This window comes from Oryzias latipes (assembly GCF_053564925.1).
Source record: "Oryzias latipes strain Hd-rR chromosome 1 unlocalized genomic scaffold, Olatipes_Hd-rR_3.1 chr1_Y".
Lineage (NCBI taxonomy): Eukaryota > Metazoa > Chordata > Actinopteri > Beloniformes > Adrianichthyidae > Oryzias > Oryzias latipes.
Window position 1 is genome coordinate 7,392,416 of NW_027616335.1, and position 21,573 is coordinate 7,413,988.

At 37.5% G+C, this 21,573-nt stretch overlaps 2 protein-coding genes across 2 annotated transcripts; one reads left to right on the forward strand and one right to left on the reverse strand.

The window, feature by feature from the left end:
* Window positions 1-1,810: 1,810 nt before the first annotated feature.
* Window positions 1,811-14,561, reverse strand: LOC101171227 (Rho guanine nucleotide exchange factor (GEF) 38). Its single transcript, XM_011476087.4, has 14 exons — window positions 14,344-14,561; window positions 8,620-8,804; window positions 8,142-8,259; window positions 7,919-8,066; window positions 7,813-7,830; window positions 7,526-7,725; window positions 7,309-7,442; window positions 7,066-7,170; window positions 5,998-6,117; window positions 5,009-5,365; window positions 4,790-4,924; window positions 4,029-4,230; window positions 2,877-3,160; window positions 1,811-2,407 (listed from the first exon to the last, which is right to left on the reverse strand). Exons 1-14 carry the CDS (start codon window positions 14,546-14,548, stop codon window positions 2,225-2,227), a joined length of 2,394 nt encoding a protein of 797 aa, XP_011474389.2. The 5' UTR covers window positions 14,549-14,561; the 3' UTR covers window positions 1,811-2,224.
* Window positions 14,562-16,972: 2,411 nt separating this feature from the next.
* On the forward strand, window positions 16,973-21,510 carry LOC144981218 (inorganic pyrophosphatase-like). Its single transcript, XM_078943512.1, has 12 exons — window positions 16,973-17,215; window positions 17,712-17,776; window positions 17,882-17,923; window positions 18,002-18,055; window positions 19,112-19,231; window positions 19,521-19,607; window positions 19,746-19,872; window positions 20,337-20,464; window positions 20,617-20,702; window positions 20,783-20,852; window positions 20,961-21,000; window positions 21,086-21,510. Exons 1-12 carry the CDS (start codon window positions 17,029-17,031, stop codon window positions 21,106-21,108), a joined length of 1,029 nt encoding a protein of 342 aa, XP_078799638.1. The 5' UTR covers window positions 16,973-17,028; the 3' UTR covers window positions 21,109-21,510.
* The last annotated feature ends 63 nt before the right edge of the window (window positions 21,511-21,573 follow it).

The window sequence follows — 21,573 nt, forward strand, 5'->3', positions numbered from 1 at the left end:
TACAAAGACAAAGACTGTGATCAACCATTTCAATACAAAAACATAACTGATTGCATCTGCTTTCAAAAAGTGCTGTTTGACATCAGCAAAGAGTTAAAAAAAGAAACAGTGCTAAAAGAAAATAACATTTCACTTTCCAAACTGTTAAGACTCAGTATTTTGTCAAAATACTTTTGCATGAGGAACTCTTTTATTTAAAATATTTCCCAACTTTTTTATTATAAAAGTAAATAACATTAAGCTTTCTTCTTTTTAGTATAGAGTTTAGCACTTATTTATTTTAGTTCCGAGCTGCATTCGATTTTTTTCGAGACATTTTTTCCTTTTCATGATAACAGGCCAGTTTGGCTTCTGTAGCCTTCCGCACGCTCTAGTCCAAAGTCCGGCACTTGTCCGGCCAAATGCGACCTGTGTTAAAATTCCACCGCCCCGCGGGCTCCTGTCATAAAATCAAAAATTATGGGGCTCCCAGCCCTTTCTGAAAAACTGTGCAGACGATTTCTTGAATGTGATTACGTTATAAACCATTGTAAACCTGTGGCAAACACTATAGTGTGACACTTTCTGGCTCATTTCTAAGATGTGAACTGTAAATAATTTTTTTTTTAGAAACGTAAGCTGACAATGAGGCCCACTCCTTTTAAGTGGAAATTTTTCTGTGAAATATAACATCTGTGTCGGCCTAACATGCCAAGAGACTGGCTGTTTTTCAAGGAGTTCAATATCAAGAAGGTTTACGAGACAGAAGATGCTAACTGGTAAAGAACATTGCATGGGCTTTGAAAATGAGATTCACAGCCATTGCTGGCTGATGCAGGCTGCAGGGTCTCACAAACATTCTCCTCATCACATCTAGCCCTCTTTGCAAAAAGTTTTGACACCCCTGAACTTAAAGGTTCCCGGTTGCTAAAGTCCCACATCCTTAGCAACACTCATTCTCAGCGTGATTTATCACATGACACTACCATCATGAAACATGGCCATCTCATCAGGGACGCACGCCCATCATCCAATAATGGAAGAACTCATTGTAATTGGACAACTCAAAAACACAGCTTTAAATATGCATCCCAGAAACATATATGTTGTTATTATATTTGCTGTTTTTTTTAGTAGATGTTCATATTTTTATTCATAAACACTAAGAGAGAAAAAACAGACTTTAGTCAGAAATCCTACTTCAAGGGTTCATCCTCACTGAAAGCTGTCTGGACCGTCACTTTCATATTTTAATGTGAAATTGTAAGAATTTGCAAAGATTCAGTGATGTCTTCACAAGAGAGAAGATCAAAAGGACAGATTGAAACGATCTTCATCCCCTTCAGACATGCATTTTTTTTTTATATCCCTGTGTTGGCTCAGAACACTTCCAATAATCATCATGTGTCTAAAAAACAAGACAGAAGTACCATAAAATACACAGTCACATATGAGGAGATGTCTGCCATTTGTCTGGGCTGAAGCCCGTCAACAGATGAGCTGCTGTTTTGTGGTTTCATCACAGACTGAAGTTTTTAAGGAAAATTAATCAGAGGGAGAGAATAAGCAATCGGTGTATTGCCAGCTGGCACATCAAAAGACGACTTGCGCTTTGAAATGGAGAAGTTACAAAACTACGAAAAATGCCCTGAAGCAGCATTTTTCCTACAAAAAAACCTTGCTTGTTCCAGCAGTTATTTTTGGTCAACCACAAAGTTAGTGATATTTGTTCGGGTTGATGTAACCCTTGTGCTATCCTAGGCACTTTAACATTGGGAGTTGGGTCATCTAGACCCACTAGACAATGCGCTGAACCTTTTTTCTTCAATGATTTGTGATCTTCACTGGTCTCCATGGATTACATTTAATTTTTCCACCTCTATCCACCTTTGTCATGGTAGGAATAACATGTCAAAGTAAGGGTGGGGTCATCTAAGATAGCACAAGGGGTAAGGAAGTACTTTTCTTCCTTTTTTTTGAACCTTTGTTGGAATCATGGTTTTGCAAGCTTCTCCCTTTTCATCCTTTTTTATATTGTTTTTGCACAAAATGTGTTTCAAAAAATAGAAATTTTTAGAAATGGGAAAATGTATTTAGGATTTTCTGTTTCAAAAGGAAAGAAAAAGAGTAAAGATTTGCTGAAAATTGCAAATATAGGAAAGTATTTCATAAAGCCTGTAACCCCTTTTTTTCCCCTTCGGTTTTTACCTTTAAGTATGAAGGAGTAAAAAAAAAAGACCTTGAATTATGCATAAGACATTTTACCAAGATAGTTAGCTGGAACATATCCTCTTTGTCCATTGGCCTCTGCTAACCACCACTCCTTATTTCCCCCCAGGTCACAAAACTGGATGATGCGGACATGCTGGTACTCCTGCAAGGTCAGCTCCTGGGCGCAGCGAGCTTGGAACGCATACACGGCATAAAACTGTGGAAATACACACTTTAGGTGTAATGACAGCAAATACGTCATTTGTGTTGACAGTACTGAAAACAGATTACACACTGCACAATCCTGTCAATCCAGAGGGTGGCACTGTTTTATCAATTCTCAGCAGGGGTGACTGAACAACATCTTGTTCCTAGCTGCTGTCTTTTTTTCTTTTCTTTTTTTTTTACTTTTTGCATTTTACCAGCAAAATGCTGTATTGCTACAGCCTTTTTTCAATATGTCATTTAAAAAGAGAGTTAGGGTTAGCTTGAAGATTCAATTTAATGTAATTTTATAAAGAAATATTTTATCTTACATTCTAAAGTCATTTTACATTTAAAAATTGTTTTTTTTCTCAGTGTTTGATTTAGTAATTCTGCTTCAAACCGTTAATATTACCTGCTACAAGTGTGCACCTGGTAACTAAAGAATCCTTAAATCTAATGAGTCAATGCAGCATACACACCTGCTGAGCCTCTGCCTCCGGTGGATCCTGCAGGTCGTCTGCAGCCTCCAGCTCCCCCGGCAGACCAGACAGGATGGAACTGCTGTCGGTGGTGTTGAGTTTGAAGCTGTGCAGGCTGCTGCTGCCACTGCCTGACACGAACAGACTAAGGTCGTCAAAGTCATCATCTGCCACGGCGGGCGGCTGCTGCTGTGGCTGCTCTTGAGCTTTCTGGCCCGCTCGCTGTGAGTCCCTCTGAGGGTTGTATTGTTTCAGGAATGTAGAGTAAACGTAGCCTTGTGCACCTAACGAGTGGACAAAAATACCGTCAATTCCGTCTTTTTTGTCAAAAATTGTTCTTTAAAGCCCCAAAAATAAGTGAAAGGTAATTGTTTGTGTGGAGTGTCATTCTGTAATGTTTCTTTTGTTGGTTTGCAACCAGTCTGACATAATATTTCTTTTTTTTCCAATATTAAGAGAACACGTGCAATAATGTCACTGACAGATTTTCTGTCACAAAGGCTTTTGTGCTTAGCTTTCTCCAAGCATCACTCTTTGTTTCTGACTCATTTGTAAATCTGAGGCTTGGCATATTCATAGTTTTGGTATCAACAGAGTAAGTTCCTGGAAATTCTCATCTTAGAGGAAAAAAGAAGAGCGCCGCTTTTGCAAAGAAAAACACTTTTCTTTATAGTTTGCAAAAACTGAAAATAATAAACAGTAACTGCAGCAAACAAAGCAAAGCAGGACTTAAAACCCTTCATACATTTGAATAACAAAGGTAGGGGGAGCTTTCTTCTTTCCGTGCAAGGGTTTGCTGAGAGTACACTGTGATCCCTGCTGCCTCTGTGAGGCGTAAAGGTGAGATGGAGACAGGCTATAAAGTTAGTCCTGTTGTGAGGCAACCATCTCAAGAGGCCGCCGCAGCAACGCATGAGACGCCGGCTCCTGGCAGTGCTTCTGGTGTGCTGACTTGTCAGAAAGTAAAGTTTGGTGCGTGAATAGCACTTTAATCACCTAAAATATGCAGTCTTAGTCACAGAGTAGACACACCTGCACATCCAGTCTGATCGCATGGCTCTCCTTGTATTGTTGGAGCCTTTAGTTTGGCCTACATACAAGAATAATTTCCTTTATAGAAATAAACAAATGCTTAAGCTGCCACACACTTACCTCCTGTGTGTACCAGCCAGCGGCTGCTGCTTCCCAGTGGGTCTGTATCCTCCAGCAGAGCCACCAGCTCCCCCTCCAGCAGGCTGAGGTCCTGCTCCTGGCAGCCATTGCATTTCCTTTTTAGCTGGTAGAGACGGCTCACTGGGTATTCTGCCAGCAGCAGAGCACGCTGTTCCTCTGTCTGATGCTCCACCTCTGGCACCTGGAGGACAGAGCAGCACAGAGGTGTAATGCATGCATTGTACTTGACAGGTGCTTCATTAATAATCACTGCATGACAGTGTTTTTTGTAGGATATTAAAACAAATCTGCAAATCTACTAAAGCTAGATCTATACTCGTTAAAAGAAAAAAAACTTTTTACGGCGATGAATGACTTCAATTGTCTCAAACATGGACATAATTTGTTGTTTTGACAGAGTTTTTTTCCAGTTGTTTAAAGCATTTTTTTCACAGAAGTTGTTTTTCAGGCCGTTTTACAAGCGCCTCATCTGTCTGTGATTAAGTTTAGATGTTTAAATTAAATTAATAATTAAGACTGAAGCAGTTTTCACAAAATATGTGGTTGATTTAATCTTGTTCCAGTGAGTCGCTAAAAAAAAAAAGAAGAATTATCTAGAAAACAATCATTAGATCACTTTGACTATAGGGAATTTCCCAAAGCTAATGTGCTAACTTGTTATTTTTATAGTCAACTGAGTAGTAAAAGAGCACATTTTAAAGTGATAGTGAAATCTGGAGCTGCACAGTTAACTTTCTTACAGATGGTCTCCTTTCTCGTCTCTCAAAGCTGACTTTTCGCTCCATTAACCTCTGTGCATTGTCCTTTACAAAGGTCAGATTGTTCAGCTTGTCCATGATGCTGTTCTGAACGTCAATAATGTTGGATAGAGGAGGCTGAAAAGATAAATATTGCATCACTCAGTTTGATCATCAAATCAAAATAACTACTTTTTTTCGGTTTATGTTTGGGATCCTTACGGGTAGCTGTTGGAGCGACGGAGCATCAACCTGTGCATTTCCCATCAGCTCCTTGAGGAGTGCGACTAGACACACCACACTATTGGTTAGGATGGTGTGAGCAGCCAGGTTGAAGCGCTGTAATTCCTCTACAAGCAGATTATTGAGAGCTTCGTAGTCCCTCCTGGCAGGATCAGCTGGGTCCTCAGACCCAGCTGACATTGAAGATGTAGTGGCTGACGATGAAGAAGAGCGCTCAAGGCGACAGCAGTAATCTAGCAGTTTATCGTAGCGCTTCTGGATGAGCTTCTGAGGAGCTGTGAACATGCCCTGGAGGGCAGACAGGGGCACCAAGACCACCTTCTCCATTCTGTCTTTCTACAGCAAAAGAGGCAAAAGACCAGTCAGCAGTTTAGTGAACTTATGAATATTTTTGTAAGCATTTCTTGACAATTATGAATAAAAATTTCTAAAATTATACATAAATATACAGTGTCTTAATGCCCTATTGGCATGTGGCTGAAAAGCACTATTTCTGCATAAACTAGTTTCCAGCAACCACCAAATATCATTACACCAAAGTCAAAAAGGCAATTAAAATCCTTCTGCATACAAGAGCCTTTTTTTTAAGCCCCCTTTTGTGCAAGACTTTTTCTTTTCTTTTCTGAGAAAACAAGCATCTACATCTAAACATCTTTAAAAAAAACATGACATCTCTAACACAGGTTTTGTTAAGATGCTATTGGGAAGTGGAAAGTCACAAAGGCCACCAGGGGGAAAAAGGGTTAGGATTACAGATACAAAAGTAGATTTATCCTGTGGAGAAACGGCAGGCCACAGGACAAAAGCCTCAGTGTTGAATTAGAGCCCATGCAAGGAAGTGGCGAGGACAGACACGAACAGAAAAACTGATTTGCAGAGAAAACAAAAGACAAGTAAAAGCTGAAATGTTAAATATGACTTGCCATGAAAAAAAAGGACTGGAGTTCACCAAAGAAAAGAGTACTTACAAACTGTTTGTAAGGATCATTCCAGTTATTGTGTAATGAACCATTTGTGTCAATTTTGTTTGGATCTTTGATAACAGTCTCCATGTCCTTCACATTCTGAACAGCTACAGACACCATTTCCTGCAGAGAAGGAATTTAGAATGATGATTATGATGATGCTATACGGTGGAGCAGTGGTTGGCACTATAGCCTGGCAGCAAAAAGGCCCTGGTTCAAGTCCCAGCAAGAGGACCTGAAACTGTGGAGTTTCCATGTTCCATCAGTGGAGTTTGCGTGGGTTTTTTTTTACGGCTTCCTCTCACCAAAAACATGCTTCATTGGTGAATGCGTGTGATTGTGGCCCTGCGACAGACTGCTCTGGAGTGGCTGGGTTAGGCTCTGGCAGCCCGCGACCCCGAAAGGAACAAAAACGGTTATACAACATCAAGGACTGATTATAGAGGATGATTAAAATAACATTTAATGCTAATTTCTCAATCATAACTTCTGAATTCCTGTGGGGTAATTTTGCCAGTTCCAAAGAAGACTGTATAACTGTATAACATAAAATAATAGGATATCATGGTTACTGTTTTGAGTGGAAAACTGATTGATTTGGTTTTTAATTTCACATTCTGCAGGTAGACACATCTCTGATACGTACTTGAAAGACCCACTCGGATGAAAGTTGTGTTTTTTGTGTTTTTAACATGTTCTAGGCATTTTTCTGATGATGGAGGACATACAACGGTATGGAGAAAAGTTTTTGTGACGTAGAAAATGTGCTGGATGCGCCACAAGCTCCCTGCTCTGTAATGTGGAATGGAAGGGGGGCCCATAACTTAAAGGCAAATTTTTAAATTACTGCCGCTCAACAGTAGGGATATTCTAGAAAACAACCATTTTTTATTTTATTTTAGGTTAAACTGCATAATCCTACTTAGGAAGACCACTGAGAAACTCTCTGAATTGCCTTTTGATTCATCAGGAGGAGTTTATGTCTTGACCGTATAATTCAAGTGCAACCAGACATGAGCTTATTTTGTTTAGTGTTTGGCAACATCTCAACATCTACCATTGGTCACTCACCTGTGTGTGCTGCATGTAACAGTGAACATTCTTGACCAGCTGCCTCACAGCTTTCCCCAGACTCCTAAAAAGCTTCTCCTCTCTGTCAAATACTTCATCTCTCACCTACACAAATCACAGTAATTGATCAATAAAAACGTAAATACAATTTTTTTAGTCCTCCAACAATATCAACATATTTTTATGCAGGTTAAAAACTTTGCATTGAACAAGAGAAATGTAGTTACTAAGTTTCACATTTACCTGTGGTTCAACTCCTGTGAGAATCTTAAGATAACCAGCAAATCTGTCTCCTTTTTTCCGAATTGAATGGATGTTAAGCTTGGTCAGTTTCCCCCTCAGAGTCCCTTCATCTTCTAACCTTTTGTACTTCATAACTGGTGATCAGAAAGAATATGGCATCAAAACCACGCTGAAATGTGTTGAACACAAGTGATAACTTTCATGAATGGTGTTGCACCTATGTCTTTGCGCCTCCTAAACTCATTTATGTTGATGTTTATGATCTTGGCAGTGGTGAACGCCTCCTGCAGGGGCTGATGGTCAGGGTGGTCTTCAGGTGTCGCCTGCCACAGCTCTCCCAGCAGCAGCGGATACTTCATGATCCTCTGCACTGGTTTGATGAGCAGGGAGCCCATGTCCAACAAGTTGGCTTTTCCTCTGTGCAGCAAAGCCCCTTTTTTAGTCAGCAGTCATTAATGGGATGAAGCAAATGTTAATGTGGAAACTTATCAAAAATATACTTACTCTCGATCATATATTTTCCTGAAATTAAACATACATACAAATAAATAAATGAATAAATACAGCTGTTTGGTCGATCAATATGACTAAAAAGAAGGAATTGACTTACTTAAGTGCTAATACACATGCAATGAAATGTTGTTTTATTTGTTCGTCCTTCTCATAGGCTTTCAGAGACATGTTAGCATCATCATGGTGGTAACAGTATATCTTATACACATCTTCTAAAGCTGCCTTTGCTTGAATGAATACTTCACCTTAAAAAAAAAAAGCAGAACAGTTCATTATGACAGCACAAGAATAAAAAAAAAGAGGAGTTAAAATAGCCGTACCAATGACAACAGCCTCGGGATCAGGGTCCGCCATGGCATCATGCAGTCTCTGCAGGAGTTCTGCAGAAACCTCACACACGGTCTCCATGTTGGTGAACAATCGGTCTACATCTAAAACCTTTTTGAAAAAAAAAAAGACAAGTTGTGTATAACATAGTTTGACCCACTTTACCTCTAAATTAAAATAATTACATTTTATTTTATTTTCATGATTTTTACACAGGTCTTAAATTTTACAAAGTAAATCATTTGGCAAAATGTTTACATAAGGTCACATTTATATAATGACCTAGTCATATGTTGTTGGGTTTATCTGAAAGAATTGTTATTCAAAGTAAAACACACTGACATCATAGAATAGGTTAAATTTAATGCTAGACTTGACATCTGGAATTCAATAATGAAAATTACAATATCAGGATTATTATTTTGCTTCTGCTGTTTTTTAAAACCCAATTAGATTTTGACAGTCGTTTACCTGCATTTTTCTCAGTGGTTGGACCACCTCTTTAATACACAATTCCAAGTCAGTGAGGTAGTCTTTTTCAGTTTGCACAAGTTCCTTGATAACGTTTGCCCTGCGGTTCATCTTCCTCAAACGGACTTCTTCTGGGTCCAGAATTGGAGAAAGGGGCGTGGACATCTCATGAGGCATCAGTTTTTCTAGGGGGAAAAGATGTTGTTCTGTTTCAAACTTTTTGGCATGTAAACAAGCATGTATTAGTCAGAATCACATGCAGCAATCATTTGAGTTTTAGAGATAAGAAGCTTTTTGCACAGGAAAAAAAGGTGATCAAATAATAAAAAAAAAAACATTGATTCTAAGAAGAAAATTTCTGTAAAGTTGTAAAATGATCTGGATGCAGCAAGTCATTTTACTTAACTAGAAATGTTATTTCATTATAATAATACATCAAAATCTAAAAACTAGGAGTTCCACACAAGCTTTCAAAAAAACATAAGCTAACAAAATTATCTGTTAGAATTACTTCAAATTGAATGTTATACAGCCCAAAAATGTGTTGTTGTTTTTTTTTTGCTTTTTTCAAATAATTAGTTTGTATTAGTTAAATTTTCATCTACCTAATTGTAGTTTAGTGACAAAAGAAATTGTGTAATAGGTGGAAATGACTCATTTTAAAGCAAAATGCGAACAAAACAAAAATACAGTACAAGTTAGTCTATCTTGATAAATTACTTCTCCATCTTATAAAGTTATTCTGTTTGATAAAATGCATCTAGATGAACATTTCTTGAATAAAGGAACTGAAGTTTTTTGTCTTAAATCAGGTTTTTCTATTGTTGTGTGTAAAACAAAAGGATTTTGACTCATTTTAATAATAGGTTTCGTATACCTATATTTTAGCTCTATATGAGAGAAAAAATTCTTGACTTTGCTGAAGTTGAGAAAAGCTTGGAAAAGTGTAGAGCAAAAATATATTAAAACAACTTAAAACCTGATAAAATGTCTAAAAACATGGTTTTAACCCTTTCCAAGTAGTAGTAGTTTGCAGTGTGCGTATAAAAGTAAGATTATTACCTAGGTTTTGGGGACTGTAAGCTTTAAAAACACGTAATTTTATTACAAGCTGCTTTTAAAAAAAAGTTATATTTCTATTTTTGTTTCTATTTTTTTTAATTTTATTTCACAGCCATCTAATTACTTTTAAGCAAATACCAACATGTCTCTCCAACATGCTAGGCAGGTTTATGTCTTCTATTTTTTTTATTGCTCTGCTGCCTAATCAGTCTGAGGCTGCTGTGTGCTTTGCATGGAAGGCAAGAGCGCCTGTTCAGGGAAGACAAATGCTTCCTCGCTGCCTAATCGATGCCAAATACTGCTTCCTCCTCTGGAGGGAAAGAGCGATGAAGGGCAGAGAGCGAGGTCTGCGACGCTCGTGTCTGGTTACGAAACTAATAATGCAGCTGATGTAATTCTGCTGTGCGCTCTGGCATTTCATCTGCTCAGAACACACACACACCAACCTGCTGCAGTGTGCTTGTCTTCATGTCCTTGTGAGGACCACCTTTTCACGCCCAATCACCATAGATTGTTCACAACGTCTTGTTCATGGTAGTGAGGATGCTTGACGTTATTCTGAAAGCTTTATAGTCAGTGTCTAAGGTGAAAATGTAGCTTCAGCATTAGAGAAGCGTAATGTTTTGATTTGTTGGGATATGTGTGTGTTGGTGTGCGCATGATTGTGGTGAGGTGGGGCATTGCAAGATTTCCACAAAAGCAGGGACGCAGTCCAGCACTGATCCATACAAATATGTTTGAATCCACAAACAGTCAAATGTGTACATGCAAACACATAACCACCTACAGTATGTACTGTGCTTACTGCTCTTGCTTTTATTTAAAGTGACAAATATGGAATTATCTCATTTTTAAAAAATTTTCTTTGTTAGCATCCTGCTGATGTTAATATGATGTGGCCATACCTTTGCATTTAGATTGGATCATCAACGTAACAAAACTAAATGATGTTTTTTTTAGAAGGAAGTGGGTGTCAGCGACGGTGTAAATGAAATGAAAATATGTTTGAAAAAAATATTTTGTTGTTCCCTAAAAAAGCAGTTTCTTGTAAATTACTCTGTTCTTGATTTTGTCACGTTTACAATGGTTAAAAAGCAGCAAAGTTTGTGTTGTGAACTACTGAATGAAATTAATGAAATTAATAATGAAATTTAGAAATATTAAAAACATTTTATGGACTTGATCACACACCCCAATTTGTTAGTTTGTCCTATTTAGGATAAACAGGTTGAAGGTTATGCTTATGTTTAATTAATCAGTAATATGTTGATGTGGCTACACATTTTTTTTGTACTAACTGGCAATCCCTATTAGAAAAGCTGAGAAAAAAACCCCAGAATGTTTAGGCTCATCCGGAAAAACTAAGACTGACGTTTACATAAAAGGTACACTTTTTTGGATCAGGAATCTGATTTTAGTAAATAATGTAGTTATATTCATTCTATAGTAAGAAGTCAAAAACATCGATTCATTGATTTATGTAGATTTCAAACCTTCTGCTTGAAAAGTGTTCCTTGGTTCAGTGAGATTTATGCCCTCTTTTCTGTTCTGTGCTTATTTTAGGCCTGCACACAGATTTTCAAAGAGCTTTAAGTAAAGGAACTGCTAAGACCATTCAAAAACTATCAGTTTGCACTTCTTAGGTCCACTGTGGATTTTGGATTTTAGGATTATGGTTGTGTCGTAAAAACTAACCTGTTTTAACCTTAAACTCCTTTAGGTACATCATGTTCTTTGCCTACTCTATTTGCTAGTATTTAGGAGAACAGATTATTCCCTCAGCAGTACTGTCACTGGCTATGAGCTTCAAGAATAACAAATGTACCCACAGGTCATAGAGGATACTTTCAATTTTCTTTTTGCAAGCATATATCTTTTCAACTACTAGTAATACAAATTTCCAAACCTGAATGTTTACCATCTTCTGCATACCACTGAATTAACTACTGTTGTCATAGAGGACATTTAGGGCTTTTTAATGATACCAAATGTGAAGGGGTGGGGCTCTGGGAATTGAAGTTTTTGGTGGATACTTTTTTTCCCCTCGGTAATCAGAAGGATAATATTAATAAAAACAAGTTTTTATTCCTAATGGTCCCAAAAGAAAGCTTAAAATCATTTAAGATACACCTGCCTGTTTATACCAATTGATATAATCTATTTATGTATAAATAAGCATTGAGGTGTTCCATTGTGGCTGTCTAAGTAAACATTGACATTGAACAAATGCAGTTTTGTCTATTGACACTATTCTTTGCTCAAAAGACCATTTATAGGTGCTTCTTGCTGTCTGTGTCATAGACAAGCGTGTTCCTATAAACCAGAATTATAATTTTGTTTTCCTGAAAGTTGTTTGTTTTCAGATCTTTGTGTGATCTCTGTTTACCAAGAAAGTATCTTCTTGAAAATGCTTTGCGACTTGATATTGCTTTCTTGTTTGTGTTGAGTAGATCAAATTGGGTCTACTTTCTATAAAACTGTTAAAATAAGCCCATTAATACTGAGTAATAGAAATAATAAATCTGAATGTTGAGATGGCTTTAATATTTTCAATAACCCGTATTTTCTGCTTCTAAACATAAATACATTCTTGATGGAAGTATTCAAACCTCTTGTCTGAAGCAACCTGTATCCTTTTTTTGTATTGTGTCTCTAATAACAACAAAATTGACTTGAGGAGAAAAGTGATTATTTGCAACAAGTCATGTCACAAAATCTAATAGGGTACTGAGTGAAAGGTGGAATTCTTTTCAAAAAACCATATCAAATTCTTTAACTGCATCATGAGGTGTCATGTGTAAAGCAGCCCAATGATGACTGAAAACCTCCACCCGTGAGAAAAGCCCCCATAGAGGGAGTTTGCATACGAGGCAACTTTAGGCTGTGTGAACTCATTTGACATTTTCACACATTGATGTGTTGAATTATTAAGCTAATTCTTCACAACTAAAGTGTTAGAACCATTGACACACGGATTGTTTTAAAAAATAAACATTGAATGTTGGAGGGTGCAGCATGGCTAAAACTGTGGTTATCCTTTGGTTTGTTCGGTGAGGTATGGTTAGTGTATGAGTTCATTTGAAAGTGAATAGGCTGCTTCTTTTCACCGTATGGCTCAGTGAAAGGGATCCGACACACTGCGGCAAAAAAAAAAATACAAAGCAAGCTGTATCATGTGACACTATCAAGGAAAAGCACGTTAACCAGCCACACAGTAAAGTGAGGAAACAGGAAACAAAAAAAGGCAAATATTCAGAAGGAATGAACATACTGCATTAAGAACCAAAACTTTTTTACTGAATTTACATTAAGTAGATTTCATCTCCTTAGAAAATGTGTTTCTAACTTGCCACATATAGGGTAGTAAGTAGGTGGTTGAATGGCGAGTAAATTATTGTCAAAGCTACTACATGGAGTGGCTGTAAATAATTAGACATTCTGATGTCATGTTTCCATGGCTCTATGACTTGATGAACCTGTCTGACAAGCTGATGACAAGAGGCTGTCGGGCAGCAGCTCACATGTTTCCTCTTTCAGTGAAGTAATCGTTCTGTCAATATTTGCATTGGTAATACCACTGTAAATATGCACCACTGCTCGGTCGGAGGAAAGGCTCCAGTCAGAAGGGGGCGGACAGATTTACTGAAAACACCTCTGTGTTTTTTTGACAACTTTGCCAGCTTTGATGCTGGTTGGAGCAAAGAAAAGGAAAGAAATGTAGTGAGGCACACATATCTTTTTGTGTGCGTGTTTGTGTGTGCCTTTGTGTGGGTGAAAATGGAGGAAAAAGCTATCTCACATTTCCACTGCAGGAAAGGAGAAGTAGGTTATACCTAATTACTTAAAACAATGCGTTAGTGTTCATTGTGGTATGGCATGTGCATTGTTCACAGCAAAGTAAACTAAAGCACAGGCAACACAGGAAAGTCTGCATACTTTGTGCTGTCATATGTAGACAGTGGCCCACTGATGTAATTCTGCCTGAAGTGCAGCATTCCCAGTAAATGAGTGCACTCGAGGACAGGTGGAGCCAGTTTTGCTTTTTGAAGATGAATATTTGCACGGAAGAATTGTCTTTGTCAGCAGGTTTTCCTTTATTTGTTTTTGTCTTGTGATTTATTTATGTTTTTGTAAACCCATTTTCCACTTCTTGTAGTTGAACACAACAACTTTGCAGGCCTAAAGCTTTGCCAAACAAAATAAGATAGAAAAACAATTACCTTCTAATGAATTAAAATATTTTTTTCTTTTTTTTTTCTAATGATTCTTCGAGTCCCTGAGCAGACATCTCTGCTGTCTAGGTCTTGTTTACCTGCTGGTCCGGAACAATTCAAAAGCCACTCCTCTGTGCCTAAGTTTGGGGCACAGTTTGCATATGTGGCTTGGTCCCTGAGGGAATATCTTGCTCAGCACATAGTAACGCAACAGGTGCCCAGTACAGAGCGGTACTCACTCACTGACTGTGTATGTGCTCAGTTTTTTCCCCCTCCAGCCATAGTTGTCACACTCACTGCCCATCTTTCAAGAAAACAGTTTGTGTTCTACAAGTTTGAATGTTACAAATTACTCTGCAATATGTTCAAATGAATTAATGAGGTATCTTATGTGTGTTTTAACTGTTACCATAGTTTTGAGCCTTGGGAATGTGATCAGCTGATGTACCTTTAATTTTGGCGCTGTACTCTGTCTTGTCAGACTGACTTCTCCTCACCAGCGTCCCCAGGTTGATGTCACCTTTGGCCGTGTCTTCAGTTACAATAGTGTCCGTTTTCCTCCTCTCCAAGGTACGCCACAGCACAAGTCGATTCTTCCTTTTATTCACTTTTTCCTTGTCCTTTTCACGCCCGTTGACCTCCTTGGAATCCATGTTCAGGCTGTCCACTGTGCCCTCAGTCCAGAGAAGCAAAAAAGAAGGGAAGAGGGAGAGAGGCCGGGAAGTGCTTCAGGTGTACTGTTCACTGTGCCCTGACTGCCAGCCCTGCACAGGTGACGCAGCTCCTCCCCGGTCTACCTGTCATGAAGGTTGTGAAGCCACACCCCCTTGACTGCTCAGCTATGTTTCTTTATATGAGCTCATTACATCTTAGACGAACAGAAACTTTCATTTGACATCCTACAAACAAGCTAGACATTTCAAAAGCAGTTGTGAAAATTATTAACTTACAAAACTGCTTTATCCATTGTGTACACAGTACAAAGGTTTTTTTTTCCTTTTGGGGAAGGGGGTTACTTGTTTCTTGGAAATGTTACATAAAAGTTTCAGTGAAATAACACTACATTTAGATTAGATCTCAAGCAAACAAATAAATCCCATCTGATCAAGTGCAGAAGTTGCTTTTTCCTGCTCTACAGGTTTTTCTTATCAACCTTTTTTAGTGCTACTTGTAAATGCACCTCCCCCAGTGTTGTGATGTGAAGCTGTCACCCAAGCCTGACAAAATCCTCTGGGAAAAACTATAGGGTTATCATCTGCCTACCACGTTAGTCATTAATGCCTAAAGTAATGCCCAAAGATTTCTCCATAGCACTCCCTGACAATGTTGCAACGTTACACGGCAACACCTGGTCTGTGTTTTTATAGCACAAAGATTTCATTTTTATGTTTCCCCAATGAAACACAGGACTGCTCTTGGAACACAATGGCGAAACCTGCAGTCCCCCTCAGAGTATGGAGCCACCAAGCAGCCCTTCAATAAGCCACACAGCAGGGTTGTTGTGTTTTTTTTTTGTTCTTGCTCATAGAAGGGCTGGGCTTTGTGGACCTTAATGGTGTGGTGCAATCAGAATACAGTACAGTAGGAAGCAGACTGTTTACCTGGTTGACTTTTTTCCCTTAGGCTTTCAGAGGTGCCGACACCTAAAACCTTTAGAACCTGAAGGAAAAGTGAGTTTTGCTGCAAATGTTTCACTGTTTGGCACCTTATTTCTCTCCTCCATATTGTCTGGATTCAGTCTTCTGACTGTGTTTGTATAATTTAGTTCATTGATGTTAACATTTTCCTAACTCATAAAGTATGTGAAGAAAATTAAAATATAGACACTTTCATTTGGAAACAGTCCTTCTATGTTAATCAATCAGCAGAGTATTTTTAAAATTACAATATTGTAGATGTGGATATGGATAAATACGGTGTGTGACTGTCACTACACATGTATAAAATTTTGTCAACAAATGTAAACTGTAACAAAAAGAGATGTGCTTATAAAATAACGTTGTAGTCAATTTAGATTGAAGTAGAAGCTAAATAAAGATGATGAAGTGCAATTATGTAACTTGTGTTTGTATATTTGTATATGTTCACAATCCACCTAGCCTTCAAGCATGAGGAAAAGATGACAGAGTCCTCTGTTAGCACAGTGGTTTTAGTTGCCTAGCCCTGAGGTAAGTTATAGGACATCGTGTACCATAGGGTGTGGTTTCTAGAGTGTCAGAAACAACGAAGGGATCTGTTGTGAATAAATTCACCATCAGAGCTTGAGATCATCTTTAAACTCAGATTTTAAAGAAAAGAAACAAGCTGGGCTTTTGTTAATCAGTCCTCTAAATAACAAAGCACTACCATGATCCAATCAGTTTGTATTTCTTATTTTTATTTTATTATTTATTAGATCCCCAACCAGATTTATAAAATCTTTCAAAGAAGCTAAAAATTTTAAGGAAATGAAAAGAAAACATTTTACATTATTGCAATTCTTTGCACAACATCAGACAAGCTTAAAGTATTTTAAGCAAAAACAGTTATGACAAACAATTTATTTAAAAGCCAATATGGCTTGAAACTGATAAGATAAGAAATACTTTTGCTAGAAGATCTAAGAAAAGTCTTCACTAAACATTTGATCAAGAACTTCTTTCTGTGACCCGTGTGCTTATCATTTGTTTGAACAGAGATAGACACAAAAAAAAAGCTTGTCGATGTTATGAGGACGGCTGTTTGTTTTTAGCATGAGACACTTTTGGACTTTGATCTCTTAATGTATTGCTGAAATTATTACCATGGACAAAAAGCTGCGGTTAACCAAAGCAAATCTGTTTTGACAAACTGATTGTTTTAAAATCAAAATTTTGAATATTAAATAGCCAATCTCTTTAACTTTTTTCAGCCTTTGCTTGATGGTTAATTATCCCAAAAAAGAAAGATCCTTCTGTAACATAGTATTGCAGGCTTGATCAGTGTCTTACTTGGAGTTGTTTAACATGCCCTGAAAACTTCATGGCCACAACAGCTCAACAGACCTTTCATTGTATTTTAACTAATGCTTTTATTCTGAAATATCTGACCGGAAGCTGTAGTTACATGCCGGAAGACGGGAAGACGGGAAGCAGAAGTGAATAAATTTCTTACAATGAGAATAACGTTGTTCCGCTCCTCATTGGGTTGCGTGGTGAGAGTTTTCGGACCAGCACCTGCTTCTAGCAGTAAAGCCGTCACACAAGCAGTCGCTGCTCATCTCTATTGTTCGAGAAAAACGATGCATTATCTAACGGAGCAGAGAGGACACCTGAATTCAACCGACTACCGTCTTTATTTTAGTAAGTTGAAGCCGCTATGTATGCTGTGTCTAAAAAAGATGCTTCTTCTTAAAATGACCGGATAATTAGTTTACTGCGCCACCCCAGGCAGACAGGTAACCCACAGGTCGACTCAGGTGAAGGTTAACTCTTGACCTTCGAGCTGATGGAGCTTTTTATTTTTAAGCTAATGTTTTGAGTTATTTGATCCTTAATTAAATCAAATGTTTAAACTCAAATTGTGTAAAACTTTGCCGCATTTAACAAAATTGAGGGAAATATCTGAGATTTGGTAACAGAATGCTCAAAATAAAGGAAGTAAATGCGTTTTAAAGGATGTTTTGATGTGTATTCCCATCATTGTTTACATATTAACATAGAGTACCCCTTACAGGTCCCGCCCACATACCCTAAAATAAACAAAGAAAATAAGCATGCAAGTGTTAGGTTTGCATCAGTCATCCAGTAAGTAGCATTAACAATAAAAACACTAGAAAAATATGTATTTTGCTCACAGAAACCCCAGAAGGAAGATACATCTCACCATTTCATGACATCCCTCTCATAGCAGAGTCTGAAAAGGTATGTTTTATTTTTATTTTCCTAGCAACCCGATCGATGTAAGTATTTGAGCCAAACAATCTATTTTTTTTATTATTTTTTTTTTCCCTTTTTGTGGCCTGGCAGGAAAATGACGCTCCAGCCAAAAAAGCGAAGACGGACACCGAGGTACTGTTCCTTAAAAACAATCAGTGTCATTACTTGGAAGTCTTCTTGATCATTTATGTTCTGCTTTGTTGACCTTAGGTGATCTATAACATGGTGGTGGAGGTACCACGGTGGTCAAATGCCAAAATGGAGGTGAGCAGAGACTTAAAGCATCTGTTTGCAGGTTATGCACATCTTTACAACAGTTGAAACCCAAAGTCAGCTCTCTACATCATATGTGAGTCATCACACTGTCGGATACATCATTTACTTGCATGTTTTCATTCACCTGCATGTTAATTGCCACTTAAGTATATCATGTACAAATGTTTGCGTTGCAAGCTTTTTAACATTTATTGTAAAGGGATTCCACAATATAAGTCTTTTTTGTCGGTATGCATTAAAGTCTCTCTCCGATGATCCTTTAATCTATTTTCAAAGTGTTCCCATTGGACTTTTTAATTATGATTATACTGTTTTTAGCCAAAATAAAATTAAAAACTAGTACAAACAGAATGTGGCCTGCGGATTGTTGCTCCTACATCTCTACAAAACTTTTCCAACTGCATTTTTTCGTCTGCTCCTGATTCACAATGATTTTAATAAAGAATTACTTAGAAGTGCTATTTTAAGCTTCATTTTCTTTATATATGTTTAGTTCTCCGTGATCAGAAAAAAACCACAAGAACATGTCAACACCAAAAACACAATTTTCATCGGAGTGGGTCTTTAAGCATTTTTGCAACAAAAAGACTTGACATTAGCTTTTTGTACATGCAAAGAGCTTACTGTAGATGGGGGGGGGGGGGGGGGGGAAAGGAAGTGTGAGTTCCACATTCAAGTTCTCTTTGACCGTTTTCACAAATTTAACAGAGGGCGCTTTTGTTTATTTTTGGGTTTTCACTTTGCAATATTCCCCCCATGTATAACCAGAGCCCTGCTATTGACAGGTTATTGATGTGTTGCAACAGCAACCCATTCCTATAGCATTTGTTTCCTTATTGTTACCACACCAAAAAAGGCAATGAAGGCTCTTTGACAATGCTTCAATGTTCTGTGGTCATAAACAATGAGGTGTTATAAAGCTGAACTATATTTTGCCATTAGCAGGAAATGGTAGAAGTTTAGCTTTTTGTAACCAACTGGACAGAATATCTGTATAATAAACTCTACATTTAAAAAAGCTTTTGTGAATAATAAAATTTCCAGATTGCGACAAAAGAGCCGCTGAATCCTATCAAACAGGATGTGAAGAAAGGAAAGCTCCGATACGTTGCTAACGTGTTTCCCCACAAAGGTTACATTTGGAACTATGGAGCTCTCCCTCAGGTAAGGGGAAAAAAAGAAACAAACTTCCATAGCTTGACATATCTTCATCTTTAGTGTTAGAAAACTTGACATTTTTTAAGTGTTAGTCTTCAGTAAGTCTGTGGTTTTCAAATTATATTTATGTTGTGATGAACAAAAACCAAATCTGGTTTATTTTCAGCACAATGATCATCATATTCCAGTGTCTTTATTTTAGCTTGTTTATATCATATCTTCTGACTGTTAATGTGATTTCAAATTCTAACTGGACAAGGTTTGATTCTCGCTTTTGAACTTTTCTTTGGGTTAGACGTGGGAGGACCCAAACCACAAAGACGAGGAAACAAGCTGCTGCGGGGACAATGATCCCATTGACGTCTGTGACATTGGCACTCAGGTAACACTTCCTAACACCAGTTAACATAGTTTTTAGTTCACACCTGCTGTGCATTTACTGCTAAATTCACATTTGTGTTTTTAAACTTAAAACGTGGGAAATTACGCTTGACTGTTTGTCCTTCATCGCTCTGTCTAGGTGTGTTCCTCGGGTCAGGTGATCCAGGTGAAAGTGCTTGGCATTTTGGCCATGATTGATGAAGGAGAAATGGACTGGAAGGTTGTTGCTATTAACGTGAAAGACCCAGATGCAAAAAACCTAAATAGTGAGTATTTTAAATAAGTTCTTAAAACCGGCTTTAGAGCCTTTTTTTGTGTACTTCACATTTTCCAGAATTCAAAAAATCCATTATTCATTTATTTCAGCCAAACATACATTTAAAAAAATAAACATTCAGTTAGCCAAAAAATGAAAATAAAAACCTTTTAGCATAGATTTAATGCTTCATCACTGATCCGCCTCTGTTTGGCATACAAGCACAGCTTACCGGAACAGGAAGTAACTTTCATTCATGCTAATGGAAATACCTCATAACCCTCACATATCTTTTAGATAATTAACTTTCACTTTATTTTTGCTACACAATCTTCTAGTTCTATCATCTGCCTTTTTTCAGAAGAGGAAAACAACAATTTTCAATTTAACGATTCAAATGTGATGCATGCCTAAAGGAACAAACTGCATGTGGCTCTTCGAGAACTTCTTCAGCCAAAGACGTTTTTTTTCCAGGTATAGAGGACGTTCGCAGAAGCCGACCGGGTCATTTAGAGGCCACTGTGGACTGGTTCAGGAAATATAAGGTGCCAGATGGAAAGCCAGAGAATAGCTTTGGATTCAGCGGGCAATTCCAGGACAAGGTCTGTACTTTAGTTAAAAATTCTTTCTAAAATGTCATTTAAAATTTGTCAATAAACATTTGCAGTAAATTTTCTAAATGTATTTTCTTATCTGTTATACTTTACACAATTAAAGCTTGATTGTATTAATAATACATTTTTTCTGGTGTAAGGACTTTGCTATCAAGGTCATCAATTTAACCCACAAGCACTGGAGGGCACTGGTGCAGAAGAAAGCAAATACTCAGGGGATTATTTGGTAAGTAAAAGATTTGACCATGTTTGTCTGATTAGGAAATAAATCAATTTTCACCACTAAGTTCTTTTTCCTTTCTCCAGCAAAAACATCACTTGTTGTGATAGTCCACACGTGTGCAGTACTGATGAGGCGGATGTTGTTGTCCAGTCGGTGAGAACTTCCCACTCAGTTATCACGTGTTTTTAGCAAAGTTTTTAGCTGATATAAATTTAAACTATTAAAATTTGTTTTTTTAACCTTCTTGAATAACTCCTCTAGGCTCCTGTCTCCGGTCCTGCAAATCCTGTTTCTAAAGAAGGTAAAAACATTTAAACTTCATTTGTTATTATGTGTTTTATTTATGACTTTTACTGTCATTCTAAACTTCTCAAAATCTTGCACAGTCGACAGATGGCATTTCGTCTGAAGGCCTCAAAGCTCCATGGAACCTTTCTTTACACCTGTAACAGCAACATCAGTCTTAATGTATGCAGGTAGATGTTCGTTTTTCTTAAACACTCAGACGTCGTTGGTGAAAGGTGTCATTATTATTGTATTACCTTTTGAAAATCAATGATCAGTATAAATATGATTTTTTTTCCAAAGAGAAATTTTACACAATTGATAACAGATTTGAGTTAAATTAAAAAGACGTAATCACTTTTTCCTTTTTTTAAATCTCGCCATTTTCCTAAAACAGGGCAGTATTTTGTGTTTCATGTCTAAAGAAAACATCATGTAAGACTGAAAGGACACTTTTATAACATAAAGCCAATATATTGTTTTGTCTTTATACATTTAGGGGAATAAAAAAACCGAAAGAAGCTAATCTTGTATCTGTCTCGTCTTATCAGTTTGGAAAGAAAACGTGATGCTATAAACAGAGTAGAAC

Bases quoted from the DNA above. Each gene is read 5' to 3' on its own strand.
- LOC101171227 (XM_011476087.4), bottom strand. From the start codon at position 14,548: ATGGATTCCAAGGAGGTCAACGGGCGTGAAAAGGACAAGGAAAAAGTG. The intron at 6,118-7,065 runs GTGAGTGACCAA...CCTTCTCTGCAG, and splicing joins GTTACATGCAGCACACACAG to GAAATGGTGTCTGTAGCTGT. The intron at 5,366-5,997 runs GTAAGTACTCTT...CTTTTGCTGTAG, and splicing joins ATGATCCTTACAAACAGTTT to AAAGACAGAATGGAGAAGGT.
- LOC144981218 (XM_078943512.1), top strand. From the start codon at position 17,029: ATGAGAATAACGTTGTTCCGCTCCTCATTGGGTTGCGTGGTGAGAGTT. The intron at 19,608-19,745 runs GTAACACTTCCT...CGCTCTGTCTAG, and splicing joins TCTGTGACATTGGCACTCAG to GTGTGTTCCTCGGGTCAGGT. The intron at 20,703-20,782 runs GTAAGTAAAAGA...TCCTTTCTCCAG, and splicing joins AATACTCAGGGGATTATTTG to CAAAAACATCACTTGTTGTG.